Source organism: Octopus sinensis, linkage group LG19 (genome assembly GCF_006345805.1).
Source record: "Octopus sinensis linkage group LG19, ASM634580v1, whole genome shotgun sequence".
Lineage (NCBI taxonomy): Eukaryota > Metazoa > Mollusca > Cephalopoda > Octopoda > Octopodidae > Octopus > Octopus sinensis.
The window spans coordinates 48490950-48512679 of record NC_043015.1 but is presented as its reverse complement, the minus strand read 5'-3'; the positions used below and the strand labels follow the sequence as shown (position 1 = coordinate 48512679).

Genomic DNA, 21730 nt, shown 5'->3' with positions numbered 1-21730 from the left:
TGTAAAGAGTTCAGGCCACTTGAGGTCCAGGGAGGCTTTTGTCCTCCCACAACATCGCTTGATAACTGATGCTGGTGTGTTTATGTCCTCGTAACTTAGCTGTTTGGCAAAAGAGACCGATCGAATACGTACTAGGCTTACAAAGAATAAGTCCTGGGGTCGATTTGCTCGACTAAAGGTGGTGCTCCAGCATGGCCACTGTCAAATGACTGAAACGAGTAAAAGAGAGTGATTATTAACTAGACCCGAATTGTGTTGGTACCATAAAACACAGCATATCCTTGGAGCTGATACAAAATAATGTCACTTTGGTTACTTGGACGATATTTTATCTGAAACTGCCCACACCAAAGTGAAAATTTAATTTTTCTCCTACAATACCTTCTGTCTTGGCCTTTTTTGTTCCCCTCCTCTAGTTCCTTATCAATGTGGGTCAGCTATTGATGGCGTGTTGTCTCCAATTTCCAACAAGATAATTTCATGAAATATGAGACGTTGCACTCTTATAAAGTAACTTAATAATGTATGACTAACCCTATTTCAATTGCTAGTGTGTGATTTTGAACTGTATTACTCACTCGGCATCAGTTTTCTCACAAATTTAAGTTATGGAATGTGTTGGTCCTACAGTTACAAATTTTTCCCAAATATATCATTACTTTTATTGGCTGAGTAGCTTATTCAAAAACTCTGGCTTGACTCAGACTTCAATAGGAAGTTGTTTTTTGAGTTAGCCATGGTTGCTCTATGGAGAGGCTGTGTTGTAAGAAGCTTGCTTCCCAACCACATGGTTTTAGGTTCAGTTCCACTGCATGGTACCTTGGGCAGGTGTCTTCTACTATATCCACAGGGCAATCAAAGCCTTGTAAATGGATTTGGTAGACAGAAACTAAGTCCATTGTGTGTGTGTCCCACCGCTTGACAACCAGTGTTGGTGTGTGTACACATCCCTGTAACTTAGCAGTTTGGCAAAAAAGACTGATAGAATAGGTACTGTGCTTTATAAAAAAAAAATTTTTTAAAAAGGCAAGTCCTGGGGTTGATTTGTTCAACTAAATCCCTTTAACATGGTGCCTCATCATGGCTGAGGTCAAATTACAAACAAGTGAAATGATAAAAGATAGCCAGAAAATAATTTCAGTTCTTATTACTTGCTGACCTTCTTACAAATTGAATCACCCACATTCTTATGTTTGATGCATATGGATATATCTCTGACTCCAGTCTGTTGGTAGACTTAGCAGTATTCTGACACAAAGACACAAGCTGGTGTCATTTTCCTAGCCCTGCACAGCAGTTTCTGCTCCTTTGAATGTATCACCTTATCACTTTAGTCCTATTCTGATTCTGCAATGAGAACTGAATCCTCCATTTATTCCTAAGTTGTGAATTCTTTCATCATGACAATTCTGTGTACTGCAAGGACTATTAGTGGATATTGCTAAAAACCAATCATCCAGTTCTGGCCTCTTTTTTTTTTTTTTTTTTTTTTTTTTTTGTGCTAGTGTGAAGCAAAAATTCCTTATTACCTCGGTTGGCTGTCTACCATTCCAATTAATGCCACTAAGCTGCTTTTCATTCTTTGAGGAGGGAAAAGACAATAAGAAAACATCAGCATTTTAGCATCGACTTTTTCCTATGCTCACATGAGTCAGACGGAATTTTGTGGAGAATATTTTTTTACAGCTAAGATGCCCTGTCACCAATTAACACTAACATTTATTTACAACTCTCACACAATGTCGGACAAGGAGAAGGTGATGCACCCACACAAACACCTTTCAGTTTCCATCTGATCACCACAAGGCAATAACAGAAGACACATGCCCAAGGTATCCTGCAATGGGATTAAACCCAGAACGATGTCGTGGAGAGCAAACTTCTTGCCATACAGCTACACTAATCATCATCATTATCATCGTTTAATGTCAGCTTTCCATGCTAGCATGGGTTGGCCAAATTGACTGAGGACTGGCAAACCAGGAGGCTGCACCAGGCTCCAATCTGATCTGGCAGAGTTTCTACAGTTGGATGCCAACCACTCCGAGAGTGTAGTGGGTGCTTTTACATGCCACTTGCAACGGTCATGCTCAGGTGGTGCTTTTTACGTGCCACCTGCACAGGAGCCAATCCAGTGGCAATGGCAACGACCTCGCTGAAATGTTTTTCACGTGCCGGTAAGGTGACGCTGGTAACGATCACGTTTAAATGGTGCTTTTTACGTGCCACTGGCACAGAAGCCAGCCAGAAATCACGCTTAGATGGTGGAATTACTTGAAGTTGTTTTAAGACAATTTACATGTGATCGAGGCTGGCAGACGGCCACGCTCGGATGGTGTTTTTTATGTGCCACCGACACAGGTGCCAGACGAGGCTGGCAGACGGCCACGCTCGGATGGTGTTTTTATGTGCCACCGACACAGGTGCCAGACGAGGCTGGCAGACGGCCACGCTCGGATGGTGTTTTTATGTGCCACCGACACAGGTGCCAGACGAGGCTGGCAGACGGCCACGCTCGGATGGTGTTTTTATGTCCCACCGACACAGGTGCCAGATGAGGCTGGCAAACGGCCAGTACCGCATCGACTGGCCTCCGTGCTGTGGGCACGTAACAAGCACCATCCGATCGTGGCCGTTTGCCAGCCTCATCTGGCACCTGTGTCGGTGGCACATAAAAACACCATCCGAGCGTGGCCGTCTGCCAGCCTCGTCTGGCACCTGTGTCGGTGGCACATAAAAAACACCATCCGAGCGTGGCCGTCTGCCAGCCTCGTCTGGCACCTGTGTCGGTTGGCACATAAAAACACCATCCGAGCGTGGCCGTTTGCCAGCCTCGTCTGGCACCTGTGTCGGTGGCACATAAAATCACCCACTACACTCTCGGAGTGGTTGGCGTTAGGAAGGGCATCCAGCTGTAGAAACACTGCCAGATCTGACTGGACTGGTGCAGCTTTCGGGCTCCCCAGACCCCAGTTGAACCGTCCAACCCATGCTAGCATGGAAAGCGGATGTTAAATGATGATGATGATGATGATGACTAATTGGAGTAAGGAGGATTATCGAAAAAGAACGGCAGTAAACTTGAAGTTTCCTTTTATTTTTCTCAAATAAGAAAAAATTTTAAAATACGGAGTGAAGGTTTAAAATCTCATGGAAAAACAAATAGAATTTTGTTTACAACAAAATTTTGAAATGGACAAATTTTATTTTCAGTTTGTACATGGATCAAATTATTATTAGCAAGCAACAGTAAAAAGTTGAAAGGTACCCTGTATTTAAAATCACACACCCCCGCCCGACTTCAACTTTTTTGCCCCACCCCACCCACCTGCAATAGCTGAAATATGAATCTTCAAAAATTTCAGACAAGACATCAAACTGATGTAGACATTAGAAGCCCCAATTTGAGAGAGGGGAAAGAATACAAGAACCACTGAAGGGGTCTCCAAACACAGAGCTCTAATCACTTTCCCAGTATCCCTCTTTTAAAAACTATCGTTTACATTCTAATTCACAACTTTGATATGTTGGACATTAAATGACTTACAAATTTTCCCTCCCATGAAAATTAAAAAGTACCCGGACATTCTGTAGGATCATAGACTGCATGCTTTAAGTTCCAACAGTGGACCAGTTACTGTTTTGTCTTAAATTTGTGCTTGTAATATCCATATCTCCATGCACTTTAAAATCTAGCAATTAAATGCTATATACTTTAATACTCAAGGTAGGTTTCCTAAGAACTTCAATAATATTGAAAAATTTGATATCAAAAGATTTAACAAGGCACAAAACCACTCCAAATTTTCCCAAAGTTTTGTTCACTTCAATATATTATTTTTCATGTAGCAGAGAGAAGCAAGCTTGGCTTGCTTCCTATATGAATTTCACAAACTGCAAGGGATTTGCCAGTAAATATGAAACTGGTGTTTTGTTGACACTTCTCTGGAATAATTAATGATCTAAGAAAGCCCAAATTTTATTTTATTTTTTTTTTATATCGTAAAAGAAAAAAGCATGTCAGTAGATACTGTTTCGAAGAGTTACAGTTTAACAGAGAAGGTTTAGACATAACACTGAAGGAAGTTCATTTGAAGGTTTTGATTTTCTTTTTTTTGCCCTTTAAACAGTTTTCCAGCTCCTTTCAAGAAAAGGTTGATATAAAAACAGGAAGCTTACAGAAGAAAGAAAACTAATGCTGATTGTTTTCCAAACCACCAACTGAAATAAATATTCATGTCATATTACTTCATATTACATATTACTTCTCAAGATGTTTCCAATAAACATCTTGAGAAGTGTCACTGGAACTATTCGAAACAAAATGGCAAACATTTCCCAAAAAGTCTTCAGGAATTTCGAGGTTTAAAGGGTCAAAGTAATTTGAATAATGCACAGAGATAACAGGAAGAGTGTCTGTGACAGCAAAAATAATATCGACATTTAATATCTTTGTGTCTCCGAGGAAGTGTTTAAACATGTGTATAAATATATTTGAATAATAACAGCAGAATCTCTACAAACCCAGAGAGTGTCTCTTCATTTAAATATTTACTGAATTTAAAAAAAAAAAAAGAAAATGGTTTTGTAAGAAAGTATTAAAGTATTGAACTGTGATGCTTTTATCAGATCTTACACCCAAGAATCAAAGCAATGTTCTTGTCCGTTTTCTTCCCCCCACCCCTTGTGTCCAATGCTGTAGAGATGGCTTCCATAGAAGAGGACAATGTGTCATTTCAGTTTTCATCTTCTGGCCACAATAAGTAAAAAGGTTGTTAATTGTTATGTTGAGGTCACGGATGTTATTAGGCGGGTGGTGATTCTGTTGTTTGAGTTTTCGTCAACCATTCTTTGTAACCTCCATAGTAATGGCGAGCTCTGCAAAGCAACAACAACAATATTTTAAAGACATCGTTTACGGAGCTGTACTTGCATAGCAAGTGATTTGATCTGAGATCGTGTGCTGAAACGAAAACAATTGCAGCGTGGAAGGTGTTTGTAAGCCATTTAAGAACACACAAAAGCCGTTCGATTCACTTCAACATTTCATTCATGCAGCACGGATTTTTGTCAGTGAACAGGTCGCTGTCTTAAAGCGACGAAAATATTTTGACAAATTAAACTTAAATGTTGAAGTGAATCGAACGGCTTTTGTGTGTTTCTTAAATGGCTTACAAACACCTTCCACAAAAGACATCGTTCATACAATAAAATAGGTTGTTCTCATAATGTAGTTAATCCCTTTTGATATCAACCCTCCTAAAACTGCTAAATCTAGGATTCAAACTCCTTGTTTATGAATTATCTAAATTATAATAAAATATACTTACATAGCAAGTGTTTTAATCTGAAACTAAGGCAATTGCAGCTTGGAAGATGTATATTAACCATTCAATTTCAAGTGACAAAAATTTTAATGCCTCCCAAACTACATGGTTCCGGGTTCAGTCCCACCATGTGACACCTTGGGCAAGTGTCTTCTACTATAGCCTCGAGCCAACCCAAAGCCTTGTGAGTGGATTTGGTAGACGGAAACTGAAAGAAGCCCGTCATATACATATATGTATATATCTATGTGTGTCTGTTTGTCCTCCCACCACCATCACTTGACAACCGATGTTGGTGTGTTTATATCTCCATAACTTAGCAGTTCAGCAAAATAGACCAACAGAATAAATACTAGGCTTACAAAGAATAAGTTTGGGAGTAGATTTGTTCAACTAAAACCCCTTATGGTGGTGCCCCAGCATGGCTGCAGTCAAATGACTGAAATGAGTAGAAGAGTGAGGTTGACAGTCTTTGTGTGTTTCTGAATGGCTGCCTTGTATCTTCCATGTTGCAAATTGCTAAATTAAAATCTGTCAAAATTTTACAATAATTCATGTACGAACCATCAATTTTAAAATGGCAGTTATTTTACCAATTTCTTCATTATTTTCAAAATTAATTGAAACAAGGCACTGTATTTCAACAGAAATATGGTTCTATCTTAGCACCAATATTTGTGACTACACAGCACTGACTCAAACCAAAAGACATATTTTCCTATAAACTCGACCCTGTTGGAATTGGAAGTAGTAATCACTTGCACTGAGGAATATGGAAATAATCAACTTGCTCCAGCACAGCCACAGTCCAATGACTGAATCAGTAAAAGGACAGAAAATTGTTGGATCTTTTCAGTTGCTGTCAGATTTCAGAATTTTTCAATTGTTTTCAAATTTAGTATACAGATTGAGTTTTGTTTGCTAATTATGAAAATGAAATCCATTTTTGCCATAAATTAATAAATAAAAAGTTAACAGCTTTTAAATTTTGCAAATTTTTGAGTAATTTTAACCAATCGAAAGCCACCATTATACACATGACCATAAATCACACATTGGTGTCTGCCTTATTTTCATTGTAACAAGGATGTTGTACCAGTGCAACTGTGACACTTTCACCACCACCACAAGTTTTGGTGAGAATCATTTAAAGACAGACAGCTATCATGTAGAAAAATAGCCACATTGCAATTCTTTTCTGATTTGACTAAAAATTATCAAGCTTTGAACCCCTGTAACATTTTCCTAAATTTTTCTAGGAACAAATGAATCCAAAATTCAGATTCAGCATAAAAAGTTACATCAACATACCAAATTTGAAAATTTTTCACTCAATTTTAAAATATCCAAATCTATGAGAGCAACTGAAAAGATTAAAACTGTTGGGCTATAGTGGAAGATACTTGCTTAAGGAGGCAAACAAATGGGATTGAACCCAAGACCTCCAGATGGTTGGGAAACAAACTTCTTAACCTCATAGCCACATCCCTGCCCTCAACAAATTCCATCTGACCCCACGTGAACAGAGAACTGGATGTTAAGGAAAAAAAAAATTTTAAAAAAGGTTTAATTCTTTTCAGCTTACTTTTTGAATCCAGCTTTGTGAGCTATTTCCAGAGCAGCACTGCTTTTGATGGGACCCAAACCAACAAAAACAATGTTAGTATCTTGCAGTGAAGGTTTCACAACACCATATGTGTTTAAAAACAGATCATCAGCCATGAGTAAAGCTTCTTTTATTTGACCCACTACAAACAAACAAAACAAACAAAACAAATTAAACATTTCTTAATTTCTCTGATTTTAGAAACAAAATTAACCCTTTAGCATTCAGATTATTCTGTCAAATATATTGCTTATTTATCCACATTTTAAAAAATTAATCACATATTATCTTGTAGACAAGAGATTTGAAAAATGCAGTTGTTTATTTTTAGAGTGACATTGCAGGGTAGGTTTGAGATGCTGAATCTGGTCGGTTTGAATATAAAACAGGTAGGATATTTTGGCCAGATATCGATGGTTTAAATGCTAAAGGGTTAAGGTATAAAAGCATGGAAAATAACATTTTTTCCACAAAAATAAAATTATTTCTTATTACAAAAAAAATATAAACATTAAAATGTCAAAAGAGGGTACAATCAAGAATATCTTGGTTTCTACTTTTTAAAATTCATTAAAAACACATGAGAAAATATATCCAACATTTAAGCTTTAACAAACCCAACGTGAAACATTAAGATATTTGCACAGTGGAACAAACAGTCAAACAGTGTAGAGGCAGAAAGAGCAGGGTGTGACATGGAAACCAAATGAACATTGAAGACTGTTGATTGTCGTGGGCTGTTGGTTTGTGGTTTAAGACAGAAGTGAAGACTAGAAGCTAAAGCAGAAGGGAAACTGAGAAAGTAAGAGAGAGATGAAGGTTTAGAGTCTGACATAGAAGTGAAGCATAGAGACTAAGATAGATATAAAGGCTCGGGGGCCAAGACAGATCTGAGAATTAGAGACTGAAACAGTAGTGAAAGGTATTTGCTATGATAGGTGCAGAAGTGGCTGTGTGGTAAGTAGCTTGTTTACCAACCACATGGATCCGGGTTAAGTCCCACTGCGTGGAACCTTGGGCAAGTGTCTTCTACTATAGCCTTGGGCCAACCAAAGCCTTGTGAGTGGATTTGGTAGATGGAAACTGGAAGAAGCCCGTCGTATATATATATATATGCATGTGTGTGTTTATGTCCCCGTTACTTAGCGGTTGGGCAAAAGAGACCGATAAAATAAGTACTGGGCTTACAAAAAGAATAAGTCCTGGGGTCGAGTTGCTCGATTAAAGGTGGTGCTCTAGCATGGCCACAGTCAAATGACTGAAACAAGTAAAAGAGTAAAGAATATAGGGGTGTTGGGTACATGCTAAGATGGAGATGAAGGCTAGAGGCTAAGAGTGTGCTAGAGCATAGAGGCCAGAATCAAGGAGCTACAGAGTAAATTTGGTGAAGGCTGAAGTTTTATAAAGAAGGGAAGAAAGGCTGTTCAAATTGATGTTATCAGAAGAATGGTCACTCGGAGAAAAGAAAAATCGACAGGAATTCCATACAACATATATGGTGTGGACAAGGGGTTTCTGGAATCAGAAGCAGGGTTAAAGTGAATAAAGATAGTATGTGGCAGATATACAGGAGTAAACACAGTAGTGAAAGCATGAGTAAAATAGATTCTTTTCAGTGCTTAATTACTTCCATAGAAGTAGTTGATGGCTTCTGTTCCCTAGGCAACCAAACAAGTGGTAGAGGAGAAGACAGCTATGATAAGGACATTACGGAAACCAGTTGCTGACCCTTACCTGTTGTTCAAATAGGGGATCTTTTATTAGACATCTTCAAAGATACAAAGTAAACAAATGATTTGTTGAGTTGTCCCTATTGGTAATGAAGGGATCATTTCTTCAAACAAAGGGCAGATTGTAAATTGTTTGTATAGAAAGGGTGATGCTGTGTGGTTGTGAGACATGGGTACCGGATGCAGAAGATGTGCTAAGACTAGGGAGGAATGAAACAAGAATGTTCTGCCAGGTATGTAAGGTTAGTGTGTTTGAGTGATGTGGTAGAGATGAAATGGGAGAAATTGGGTCCAAAAGCATTCTGTTGTAGGGTTGTAGGGGTGAGAGACTGCAATGATGATAGAAGTATGTGATGTGTATGGATGAAGAAATAGCAGGACATCCAAGGGAAGAAGATCAAAGTAGACAGAGGTAAAATTAGTAAAGGACAATTTCAGGGGGTTGAACTTCACAAAGGGGCTTACAAAAGAACACAACAAATAATGAGATGTTGTGTGAGAAAAGACTCGTCCAAGCCATACAAGCATGGAAAAGCCTAAAAATAAAAGTAACGATGTTGTTGCTTGGTGTGAAAACTGACATAAATTAGTGGTGGAAATTAGCCAAATATTTTGGTAGATGAAAAACAAAGATGAAGGTGTCAGTGTTGAGTCTTACAAACAAGATGGACACAGGATGGAGACATGCAGGAATGTTGGCTCCATTGCTGGCTCAACTAATTCCTGAAAAAAATACAAACGTAAAAAAAAAAATAATAATGAATATTTTTTTATCTCAGATAATTCTCATTTCACAACCAACACAAATTCACATCAAAAATGAAGTTTAAAGCATCTTTATTGTCCATGTATTGCAGATCAATATTTGGTTTTATTGATCTACAGCAGATACAGTATGTTAACAAGTGGGAAATACAATAAAAGCTACTGTTAACGAACAAAACGTTGGAGTTTTGTTGCATGACCATAAAAATGTCATCTGTTACGACGGAAGTGATTTGTGGTTTTTATTAACAATATTGATAAGCGGTGGAAAAGGGGAGTGAAAACATTGATTTTGATTTATTTTTGCAAATAAGAGTGTTTCATTGTAATTAATGAATCAGAAAAGTGCAACAAACAAATGGATAAAAACTAAACTCCAGTATCAGGAGTTCATATCTCCTGCAACCAAACAATACATACACAAGATGTAGTGTTACTTAACAGGGAGTAACCATACTTGCAATATCATCTTCACTCACATTTTCCCATCGAAAACTTTCACAGAGCGTTAGTCTAATACATTCACTGCATATGTCTGATTGTATTTTATTGTTTTTTTTCTTGTTTTTTACTTTTGATTTGCCCATATATATATATATAATATATATATATATATATATATATATATATATGGGCCTGGGACCCCCTTCGGTCATGACACTGACCATGGGCTTGCACCTAGAAAGTTACCCTCCTAGTCACAAGTCTGGGCAAGGTGGTTTATGGAAGACCAGCAGTCGCCCATGCATACCAGCCTCCCCTCTCCATGCCATCAGTGTTATCCAAGGGAAAGGCAACAGCCGATACAGCTTGGCACCAGTGACATCGCAACTCATTTCTACAGCTAAGTGAACTGGAGCAACGTAAAATAAAGTGTCTTGCTCAAGAACACAACACACAGCCTGGTCTGGGATTCGAGATCACAACCTCACGATCGTAAGCTCGACGCTCTAACCACTGAGCCATGCGCCTTCACTATATATATATATGTGTGTGTGTGTGTGTGTGTGTGTGTGTGTGTGTGTGTGTGTGTGGAGGCTAAATGGCCCAGTGGTTATGGCAGCGGACTCGCGGTTGTAAGATTGCAGTTTTGATTCCCAGACCAGGCATTGTGAGTGTTTATTGAGAGAAAACACCTAAAGCTCCACGAGGCCTGGCAGGGGGTGGTGGCCAAATCTACAAGACATGTGCTCTTTTCCTTCAACTCACATTTGTGGGTTCTCAACACTAATGTTATTTGCTAACCAGCCACCTTTAACAAAAGTGTCTATTATAAAAGAATTTCTTCACAAAGCTGTCCACTTGTAGACTCCACTGCCTCTTATCTTTTAGATCAAATATTTCCTGTTAAACCACTCCTGTTACACCACAACATACTGCAAGATCTCTGTATCTGACCCACATTTTATCAACTCTATTGTACTCCAAGGTTTAGGTTAGGTCTCCTGTACTTTCTGTTTTGTATAATTAAACCTTATTTGCTCTGACTTCTGACCATATACTCACACATACAATGCCACTGTTCACTCATCAATCCATCCCTAATCAATCTGTCACCCCACAAAGTAACCCTGACATCTTATGCCAGATACGCATTGCTTCTTTGAAGACCTCAAAAACATGTTTTAATACACAGACACACACACACACATATATCAAGGAAACCATCTGGCAATACATCTTCCTTGTCCAATATCAACAACAGCAGCCAAAACACACAAAAGTTGCAATAAATCAAAACTCCTCATGAGATTTCATAAATTCATCTCACATAACATTGCCAAGTGAGATTCACCTTAACTCCAGATCTGAAATTTTTAGCAGGTGCAAGCACATGGATAGATTCCTTTTGATGAACTGGTGGTCACCATCCACTCCAGATTGAGTAGCTATCACACAAACTTTGCCCTGCTTTCTGTTAACATTAATTCTGGTTTCTACTGCCAAAGACGATGAAGATCTTGTTTTTCTTACTTGCCTTTGTTTTCTTCTCTTTCCACATTTTACATCAACCTTCTTTACATTTTTTTCTCTCATTTTTTTCATAGATCAACATCCTGGTTTTTAAATATATCTAATGTTATGAACTGAGTCTGAAACATTGCTTGGAGATACACGACATATATGAATCTGTCAATCTAATGTATCTTAAAGCATGAAACTGTTAGTAGCACTTTTGCAATTGTATACATTAAATTTTACACACACACACACACACATATATATATATATATATATAATTTATAATCAATATCATAGTTTTAACATCCACTTTTCCATGTTTGCATGAATTGGATAAAACTTGTTGGGGTAGATTTTCTATGGCTGGATGCCCTTCTTGATGCCAACCCTCATCTGTTACCAATATTTCCCTATGACCAAACATGTTCTCACATAATATTGGAGATGAAGGATACTTACACCTACATTGCCAAAGCAAGCAAGAAGACAGTAACAAACACACCCATACATTCATCCATATATATATATATATAAACTCAACTCCGTTGGTCACGAATGACTATGGGTGCACCTAAGAGATTCCCCTCCAGTGTACAAGTCTGGGGGTTGTTAATGGAAGACCAGCAGTCACCCATTCATACCAGCCTCCCTTCTCCATGGCCGATACAGTTTGGCACCTGTGACGTCGCAACTCATTTCTAAAGCTGAGTGAACTGGAGCAACGTGAAATAAAGTGTCTTGCTCAAGAACACAACATGCAGTCCGGTCCATGTATGTGAATGGCATCTTTCAGTTTCCATCTACCAAATTCATCCACAAGAATGGGTTATAGTAGAAGTCACTTATCCAAGATGCCATGCAGTGAGACTGAACCCCAAAATCACATATTTAGAAAGCATACTTCTTACCACACAACCACAATTGTGCCTATATATGTGTGTGTGTAATTATGCTGCCACAACATGCACAGACATCTCAGATCACATAAATGGCCAACTGACTGGCTGGGAAACCTTACTGCCCTGGACCAGTCCATTTACTAACTCCTTACTCATGACCTCTATTATATTTCACACTCTAAACCCTACACTCCTCAAGAACTGAATCCTTCTGAACATCTTCTCCTTTACCTATGGCATCAGGTTTATTGAATAAATTCAAGCTGCCAATCAACAATGTCAACTTCATCCTTCATCTTTAATTCCTTCTAAATAATTTATTCCATTTCTTTGTCAGAAAATTTCTTAACCTGTTTCTAATTCCTCAAGAAGTCTCTTCTTGTATGCAAAGAGGAAGGCATTGGTTTTTGTCCAGAAGGAAAGCCTCTAAGTTACAAAAAAATAGAAGTGAAGTTGGCTTGGATTCTTCTGGGGTTTGTACATTTGTGTAGCTAGTGGGACAAGAGAGAAAGGAATTCCAAAGAGCAGCATTGTTTAGAATGAAGAACTGCATGTAATGTTTAGACCAGGCCTGGCCAACTCAAATTACATTGCAGGCCACTTTAATCACAGAAAGGTTTTTCAGGGATGCTTGTATACTGACAGAATTGAAAGCATTTTACTTTCACATGCTGTTATTACAATAATGAATGAATGATTGTGGATTCAACATGAAATATTATTGTTGCAAGGACTTTTCATTATGATCTTTAATTTTTGATAAATTTTTTTAAATGTTTGCTTAAATAAATCCATTTCAAGAAAGTATCAAGTGAGCCACAAGAAAAAAGTCTGCAGCCCACAGGCCTCAGATTGGCCAGCCCTGGTTTAGATGGAAGGAAGCAGGAATGCAAGTGTGAAAGATAAAGTATGAGGGCAAAGGTACAATCAGTAGGTACAAGGGTAGATCAGTAGGTACCAGCAAAGATGAGGGGAAACACAAACAGCAAGGTGAGGGATACAATACCAGTAGGTATGAGGGTGACACAGTACAACCAACAGGGGTGAGGGCAAAATGGTACAACCAATAGAGACAAAGGAAACGATGCAGCAAGTAGAAATGAGAGTGACAATACAACCAGAAAGTAATAAGGTCAATGCAAGACAATTAGCAAGCAGAGGAAAGATGAGTCCATTATTAAAAAGAGGAGGTAGAGAATGTGTCAGTAAAAGATGATTTAGTAATTATGCAAATGGTTTCCTGATGAATTGTGTCTGGAATGTATGGAATGGAAAGACAAAAAAGTGTGCTTAGAACATCAGAACTTTGTAGAAATGTAGAGCTAAGCTGAAACATTATCCTCTGAAGTCAAAACTAAGTCCTTTCGATATGATGATTGTATATTTGTTTAAAACATAAGAATTGTTATGGAGGCGCAATGGCCCAGTGGTTAGGGCAGCGGGCTCACGGTTTTGATTCCTAGACTGGACATTGAGTGTTTATTGAGTGAAAACACCTAAAGCTCCACGAGGCTCAGGCAGGACGGGGGGGAATCCCTGCTGTACTCTTTTGCCGCAACTTTCTCTCACTCTTTCTTTTGTCACCCTGATCGCTTAGCCAGTGGGGTGGCGTCATTTGAAGGCTAAAACAATGCGAAGCGCATTGTGACCAGCGATGTGTAGCAACATCTGATAGTCTGGTTGGTCACGCGATCATGTGATGAGAATTGTTACAAGTTTGCCTGAGATTATCAACAACAGTGATGAGGAGAGTTCAAGTTGGGCATCGTTCGCATGATCTGTAACAAAGTTTGTTTAATCTACCATGTTACTCAGAGAATTAAATAACGAAGAGGACTTTTCATGTTAATTAATAAGATATTAGAATTCATTGACTCAAATTACAAGTGACTGGATGAATGATAAAAAGAAACCAGGAGGTGATATGCAAATGAAGCTCAAACTGAAAGTCAGTAATGATAATCTTTTCTTCTATAGGCACAAGGCCTGCAATTTTGGAGGAGGGTGCTAGCCAATTACATCAACCCCAGTGCTTAACTAGTACTTATTTCATCAACTCTGAAAGGGATGAATCTAGTAGATGGAATATATATATATGGAATATATATGGAATATATATATATATATACTTATAGTACAAAGTGAGATAGGGGTTACTAGATTTATTGTATTAGATGGGCGAAGGTAAAATATTTTACCTCAAATTCATAATACAAATAAGAAAATGGAGGAACAGATTCCTTTCAATCATCGACTTACAGATATTACCAATTCATATTATTTATTAACTACTTAAATAGGAACATCCAAATCCAACAGAATAAAACAATATACAATAAAATACATACAATATATAAGATAATACCATAATCTGTTCCTCTATTTTCTTATTTGTATTATATATATATATATCATCATCATCCTTTAATGTCTGCTTTCCATGCTGGCATGGGTGGAATGGTTTGACCAAAGCTGGCAAGCAGGAGATCTGCACCAGGTTCAAGCCTGATTTGGCTTGGTGGTTGGATAACCTTCCTAGTGCCAAACCACTTTACAGTGTGTGCTGGATGTTTTTAACATGGTACCAACACGAGTACTTTTACGTGGCAACTGCATGAGCGCTTTTCATGTGGTGCCAGCACAGGACTCTTGCAGGCTCGTCCCCTTCATCAGGGGAAGCGGCCTTAACACTTCTGCTGTGGAGGGTGAATTGTGTTGAGTACAGCATGGCACCAGACATCTCAGTCCTTTGTCATCTCCTCCAAAAGACTCAGTGTCCTCGGTGTGTGTGTGTGTGTGTCTTCCCCAAATGCCTGACAAGTGTTGGTTTGTTTTTATTTTATGCCCCAGTAACTTAGCAATTCAGCAAACAAAAGCACGACCTTCGCTCTTTAGGTCTCACCGAGGAAATGACTAGAGACCGAGACCTATGGAAGTATGTTGTGTGTGAGAAGACCCGGCAGGACAAATGAGACCATAACCCATGGCGTCTACCTGGGATGTAGCCAGTCCACTTATGCATAACTTTCCTTCTTGGGACACAAAACTCTACTTGTGAAGACCTGTTGAGGCAAGTGAGAATCAAAATCGAAATCGATCAACATCAATGGAAATTGTAGCTGTGATACCAGTGCCAGTGGCACGTAAAAAGCACCCACTACACTTACGGAGTGGTTGGCGTTAGGAAGGGCATCCAGCCGTAGAAACATTGCCAGATCAGACTGGGCCTGGTGCAGCCTTCTGGCTTCCCAGACCCCAGTCGAACCGTCCAACCCATGCTAGCATGGAAAGCGGACGCTAAATAATGATGATGAAAACTGATAGAATAAGTACCAGATTTAACAAACTGAAAAAGTACTGGGGAGTCAATCTGCTTAACTGAAACCCTTCAAAGCAATGCCCAAGCCTTCAAAGGCTGTTGCCCAATGACTGAAACAAAAGATGAACTGAAGTACGTAAAACTACAATTTAGAGTACATTAGCCTTCACGGAATTTATGCACAACTAATAAAAGGAGGAGAAGAAAGATATAAAACTTACAAGGAATATTTATAGCACAAGGTATTTTACCAGTGTCCAGTATTTCTTTGGGTTCCCGAACATCAAAGAGTTGAATATCTCCACAGCTAATCAACGCTTCCATATCTTCAAAACAGAGGTTAGTCCATTTGTCATAATGACTGCTACGTCTAAACCATCGGTTGGCTCCTTCAATGGAAGAAACATGAGATAGCAAACTTACATGATATTTTATTTATATATATACATACACACACAACCAAGCAAGTACTGTCCAAATCTCCGACCAATCACATACAGCTAGATGGCATTCAATTGGCATATCAAGTTTCAGGCATTTTGATTGGGTTTTGGATAGAAAATTCACAAAAAAGTCACTTCTATTGATTTTTTAATGGCTTTGCCAGGTGACTGGGGAAATGTAAAGATGTGCAAAACCACCCTTGGAAGGTTTTGAATGACCATAGAAAGTGCGAGCCCTCTAACTGAAAAATTGTGGATTTGTATAAAGGACTCACACACAGAGACATTTTGCCATTTATATATACAGAGATATACACACACATATATATACACATACATAGACACATGCACACATACATATATACAGACACACATACATATATACAGACACTGGCATGGCTGTGTGGTGAGAAGCTTGCTTCCCTACCTTGGGCAAGTATCTTCTACTTCAGTCTCGGGCCCACCAAAGCCTTGTTAGTGGATTTGGTAAACGGAAACTGAAAGAAGCTCATCATTTATTTATATATATATATATATATATATATGTGTGTGCGTGTGTTTGTCCCCCCACCATCACTTGACAACCAATGTTGGTGTATTTACATCCCCATAACTTAGCAGTTCAGCAAAAGAGAACTATAGAATAAGTACTAGGCTTACAAAGAATAAATCCCGGGGTTGATTTGTTCAACTAAAGGCAGTGCTCCAGCATGGCTGCAGTCAAGTATAAGAATATATACACCCACACACACAAACAAAATATATACACATGCACATATCTACATACACAAACGCACATACACACACATATACAAACATGCACATACACACATATACAAATGCACATTTAAACACGCACAAACACATTATGAGGTTCAAAGTTTGAGAGAAATTCTGGCAGCTGTTCCACACTACAAAATATTTATTTCTTTATTACCCACAGGAGGCTAAACAGAGAGGACAAACAAGGGCAGACAAAGAGATTAAGTTGATTACATCAACCCCAGTGTGTAACTGGTACTTATTTAATCGTTCCCGAAAGGATGAATGGCAAAGTTGACCTCGGCAGAATTTGAACTTAGAACATAATGGCAGACAAAACACTGCTAAGTATTTCGCCTGGTGTGCTAACAATTCTGCAGCTCGCCACCCTACAAAATATTAGAGGTACACATGGTTGTGCGGTTAAATATATCAGATTTAGGCTCATTTCACCTCTCAACACCATCATTAAAAATCATGTTATTTACATTCACATAGAATTGTTGGGAAGAAAAAAGAAAAACAGACATTTTTGATGCTTTGTGAAAGCAGTGCTCCATCATGGCCAAAGTCTAATGACTGAAACAAGTAAAAGGTAAACGATGCCCAGAGGTACACATGGTTGTGTGGTTAAATATACCAGACTTAGGCTCATTTCACCCCACAACACCATCATCAAAAATCATGTTATTTACATTCACATAGAATTGTTGGGAGGAAAAAAGAAAAACAGACATTTTTGATGCTTTGTGAAAGCAGTGCTCCATCATGGTCACAGTCTAATGACAGAAACAAGTAAAAGGTAAACGATGCCCAGAGGTACACATGGTTGTGTGGTTAAATATACCAGACTTAGGCTCATTTCACCCCACAACACCATCATCAAAAATCATGTTATTTACATTCACGTAGAATTGTTGGGAGGAAAAAAGAAAAACAGACATTTTTGATGCTTTGTGAAAGCAGTGCTCCATCACGGCCACAGTCTAATGACTGAAACAAGTAAAAGGTAAACGATGCCCAGAGGTATAGAAAGATCAAAGTAAACAGTTTCCAAGTCGGAATTCAAAGAGGATGAAACTTAAGGAACAAAAGAACAGTAAAGACATCCAGTGGGATGTTGTTATTGAAACTGGATCTGCCTAATGTCTTGATTGAATTCCTTAATTATCATCATTTAACATGTTTTCCATCCTGGCATGGGTTGGATGGTTTAACTGAGGTCTGGAGAGTCAGCGGGCTACACCAGGCTCCAGTCTGATCTGGCAATGTTTCTTTCTACAGAGTGTAGTGGGTGCTTTTTGAATGCCACTGCTATGAGAGCCAATCAGGTGGGCCTGGCATCTATCACATTCTGATAGTGGTTTTTATGTGCCACCAGCATGGGAGCCAGTTGTGGGGAACTAAGCATAAAGCCATGAAGCTGGCAAGATCATTAGAACATTGGACAAATCACCATTTCTTCCAATTCATTACTTTCTGAGTTCATACACTACCATGGTTGATTTTATCTTTTATCCTTTCAGGGTCAATAAAATAAGTACCAGTTGAAATCTGACTGGGTTGGATATAAATTAGTTACCTTCTTCCCTTACATGTGTGTGTGTGTGTTTTACTTGTTTAAATCATTAGGGAAGCCATAGTGGGGACAATGCCTTGATGAATTGTGAGTCAAACAAATCAGCCACAATATTTTATTTAAGCCTGGTACTTATTCTATAGCATTCTCTTTTACTGAACTGCTAAGTTGCAGGGATATAAACACACCAACACTAGTTGTCAAGTGGTAGTGGGGTATAAACACATACATGCATACATACATATATACACACACACTCACATAATGGGCTTCTTTCAGTTACTGTCTATTAAATCCACTGACAAGGCTTTGGTTAGACTGAGGTTATCGTAGAAGACACCTGCCTAAGGTTCCACACAATGGGACTGAACCCAGGACCCACATGCTTGGAAAGTAAGCTTCTTAATTGCACAGCCATGCCACACTTATACATGAGTGTGCATGTACATGTATGTGTAATCTTTATGTGTAGGAGGAATGGTTAGGAATGTATAGCTGAATGGTTAAGGGAATTCGCTTTGCAATCCTGAGGTCCTGTGTTCGAGTCCTAACTTCTTTCTCTCAAACTAAAATTTTTGTTCTGGCTGGATTTACTTTAAGACCTGTCATATGGAATTTATCTCCTTTTTCGACAGTTTCAAATATGTAAACTAATGTCATCAACATACAGAGTTCCCAAAGACAACTAGTTTTAAAAAAACACTGTTGCTGCCTGGAAAACTTTGAGCAGAGAACTGATCCACGATGGTCACCTGCCTGCTCGCTAAATTCCTCCCAGAACCCGCCCTTTCAAGATACATTTAAATATAGTGGAATATTTCCAGTTTGAAAATTGTTATTTTGCCTAGGTCAGCTCTTATTTACCAGTTCTCTCATCAAAAATCATTCCGTCTTTCTCGAACACCCTGCCTTCTTTTTCAACAGTTGAAAGGTTTGGCTGTCATTTCTAGCAGGTCGAGCGACCTCGTGTTATTGCATGTACAACATTTGGGTAGCCTTTTATTTTATTATTACTCTGAAACTAAACATTTATGAATATATATCTCCAATAATATTCGATTTTTGCAAGCCAATATTAATTATAAATGGTTAAACACGATGACTGCAGTGGAATGTTCGGGAGAGGGATATCAAGTAGTTCTATAGTTACCCTTGTACATTATTTTATCGACCTTAGGAGACGAAAGCTAAACACTGACCAGATGTGCACTTGGGAGAATGATATTGAAATAATGTTTTTAAAAGATGTCTAAATGGTGCCTCTTTACGACCTCCTTAGCGATGGATGTGTTATATTGAGGGGGGAAGAAGACTTATTTGCATTCAAATCTCTTTAATTATGTTTAACTGCAGCCTAAAATTCTTAATTAAAATCCTGGGTGAAATTAATCCTTCACAGACTTATCAAAGCACATAACAAGTAGCTGTATTATAAAACATACCCCCACAACAACCTAAGTAGTTTGTAGAACTCGAATTAGAGCGAGGGCAATGTTTTAATTGACATTAATAGACTTGTAACTAAGTTTTAATTAGACAGAAAAATAAAACAATGACAAGTGAAAATTACCAAATAGATTTTTATAAAAGAGACATTATAGAAATAACCTTTTTTTGGGAAAAAAAAAAGGTGCCGAAACAAGTTAGTTATAGCGACTAACCTTGAGTAGAAACAAGGAGCAAGCTGGCGGTGGCCGAGTTTTGTCGGTAAATATTGTTGTTGTTGGCTATGGAATTAAACTTTCTGTAGTTCGGAGAGAAGGAAGTTGTTTTAGCTTTGTATTTGTGCTGGGGTAAACGGTACACTGCTGACATTCGACACCCATTTTGAAGCTTTAAAGTTCTAGCCAAGAATGGTACCAGCCGGAGCTGAAGAGTCGACATAATGGTGTGAAGCCAGCGCTTCTGGCCAACACCGATTCCACTTTCTGCCTCGTTTCACGAGAATTTCCGGTGAAACTATTTTTCTCGACACCGTCAATCCCGCTTTTACGTATTTGATCTTTCTGATAGAATTGCTTTAATGAATTAAACGGTATCTTTAGGTAAAGATCCATTAAACGAACTAAGAAAAAAAATATTTTTTATTAAAATCTTTCAAAGATATAACAATAATGCTTCGGTAAGCATTAATATTATGTTTGTTTTTACGACAAATATTTGAATTGGGTTTTCAAACCATTCAAAGAACCAAGTGTTTGGGTAATTTGAGATTGTGACTTGTGAAACTAGAAAAATATTTTGAACAACTGAAAATGTTAAGGTATTTCTGATGGAAATCGGAACGAAGACGTATCTGTTACATTCATGAACATGAATTTAAATGTAAAACAGGAGCCCTCAGAGAGCGCGAACCTCCGCCAAGGCAACACCGACGTCCTCTCAACGATTAACTGGAGATGGTTTTTGAAATGAGAATATCTGAAATAAACTCAACTGCTCTCACTAACGAGAATACCTGACCGCTCTCAAAAATTAAGTAAAAGAAAAAAATCGGGCAAATAATCCAGAATCCTTGCCCGGTACCGGATCGATCCCAAAATCTAATCAGTTCGTGCCAGTCACAAGGGCAAACGTCCCTGAAAGTTTCATCTGAATCCATCCAGTGGTTCTTGAGATATCTTGTCCACAGACAAACAAACAAACAAACACGACTGAAAACAATACCTCCGCCTTAGAAGGCAGAGGTAATAAGGAAAATTACTCAAATGGACTTTTGCCATGAATTTAGAGGAAGATGTAGTGAATTGTTATACAAAAATCTACAAATTGATTATAAAGTCTTTTTTTCAAGTTAGTTGGAAAGAAGGATCTAAATACATAGTGGAGAAGGGGGTGGGTAATTTCCAGGAATTTAAGTTTTATTTCGATAATTCGGCAAAAGAAAATTTAGTCTTTGTAGTTTAGAGATAACCATGGAACAAGTCTGTCAGACCTCATCAGCTAATATAGTCTAAATCAGGCATGAGCAACCTTTGTCAAGAAGCGGTCCGCGTGAGATATGACTTATCATCAGGCGGGCTGCATTACTCTAAACAAAAAAAAAAATTTCGAAGTAATTTTTCGTTAGGCGTGTCGTTCAGAAAGTCCCACAAGTCTTAATTTTTATGTCACTGCTCTAAATCTAACATTCACATACATGAGTTAGTTCCCTTCGCTCATTGTATTTTTATTATGCAAATTATTGTGGCTTGGTTAGTTACGAAATAATTAACTAAGCCAATGATATTTAATAGACTGGAATATGTCTGTTTCCCATATTTACTTCCCCTTATTTGTAAGCATCAGATGTTCTAAGCAGGGAAAGATTAATTCTTAATTTTCTGAAATTAGATTGT

The 21730-nt window shown here is 38.3% G+C and overlaps 1 protein-coding gene across 1 annotated transcript; it reads right to left on the bottom strand.

Moving 5' to 3' along the window:
• Positions 1-3290: 3290 nt before the first annotated feature.
• LOC115222261 (thiosulfate sulfurtransferase/rhodanese-like domain-containing protein 3) lies at positions 3291-20353 on the bottom strand. Its single transcript, XM_029792422.2, has 4 exons — positions 20054-20353; positions 15830-15997; positions 6913-7075; positions 3291-4878 (listed from the first exon to the last, which is right to left on the bottom strand). Exons 1-4 carry the CDS (start codon positions 20274-20276, stop codon positions 4806-4808), a joined length of 627 nt encoding a protein of 208 aa, XP_029648282.1. The 5' UTR covers positions 20277-20353; the 3' UTR covers positions 3291-4805.
• Positions 20354-21730: the final 1377 nt, after the last annotated feature.

Coding starts and splice junctions, on each gene's coding strand:
- LOC115222261 (XM_029792422.2), bottom strand. CDS start 20,276: ATGTCGACTCTTCAGCTCCGGCTGGTACCATTCTTGGCTAGAACTTTA. Junction 7,076..15,829: donor TTGTGCTATAAATATTCCTT/GTAAGTTTTATA, acceptor GTTTGTTTGTAG/TGGGTCAAATAAAAGAAGCT. Junction 4,879..6,912: donor CACAAAGCTGGATTCAAAAA/GTAAGCTGAAAA, acceptor GTTGCTTTGCAG/AGCTCGCCATTACTATGGAG.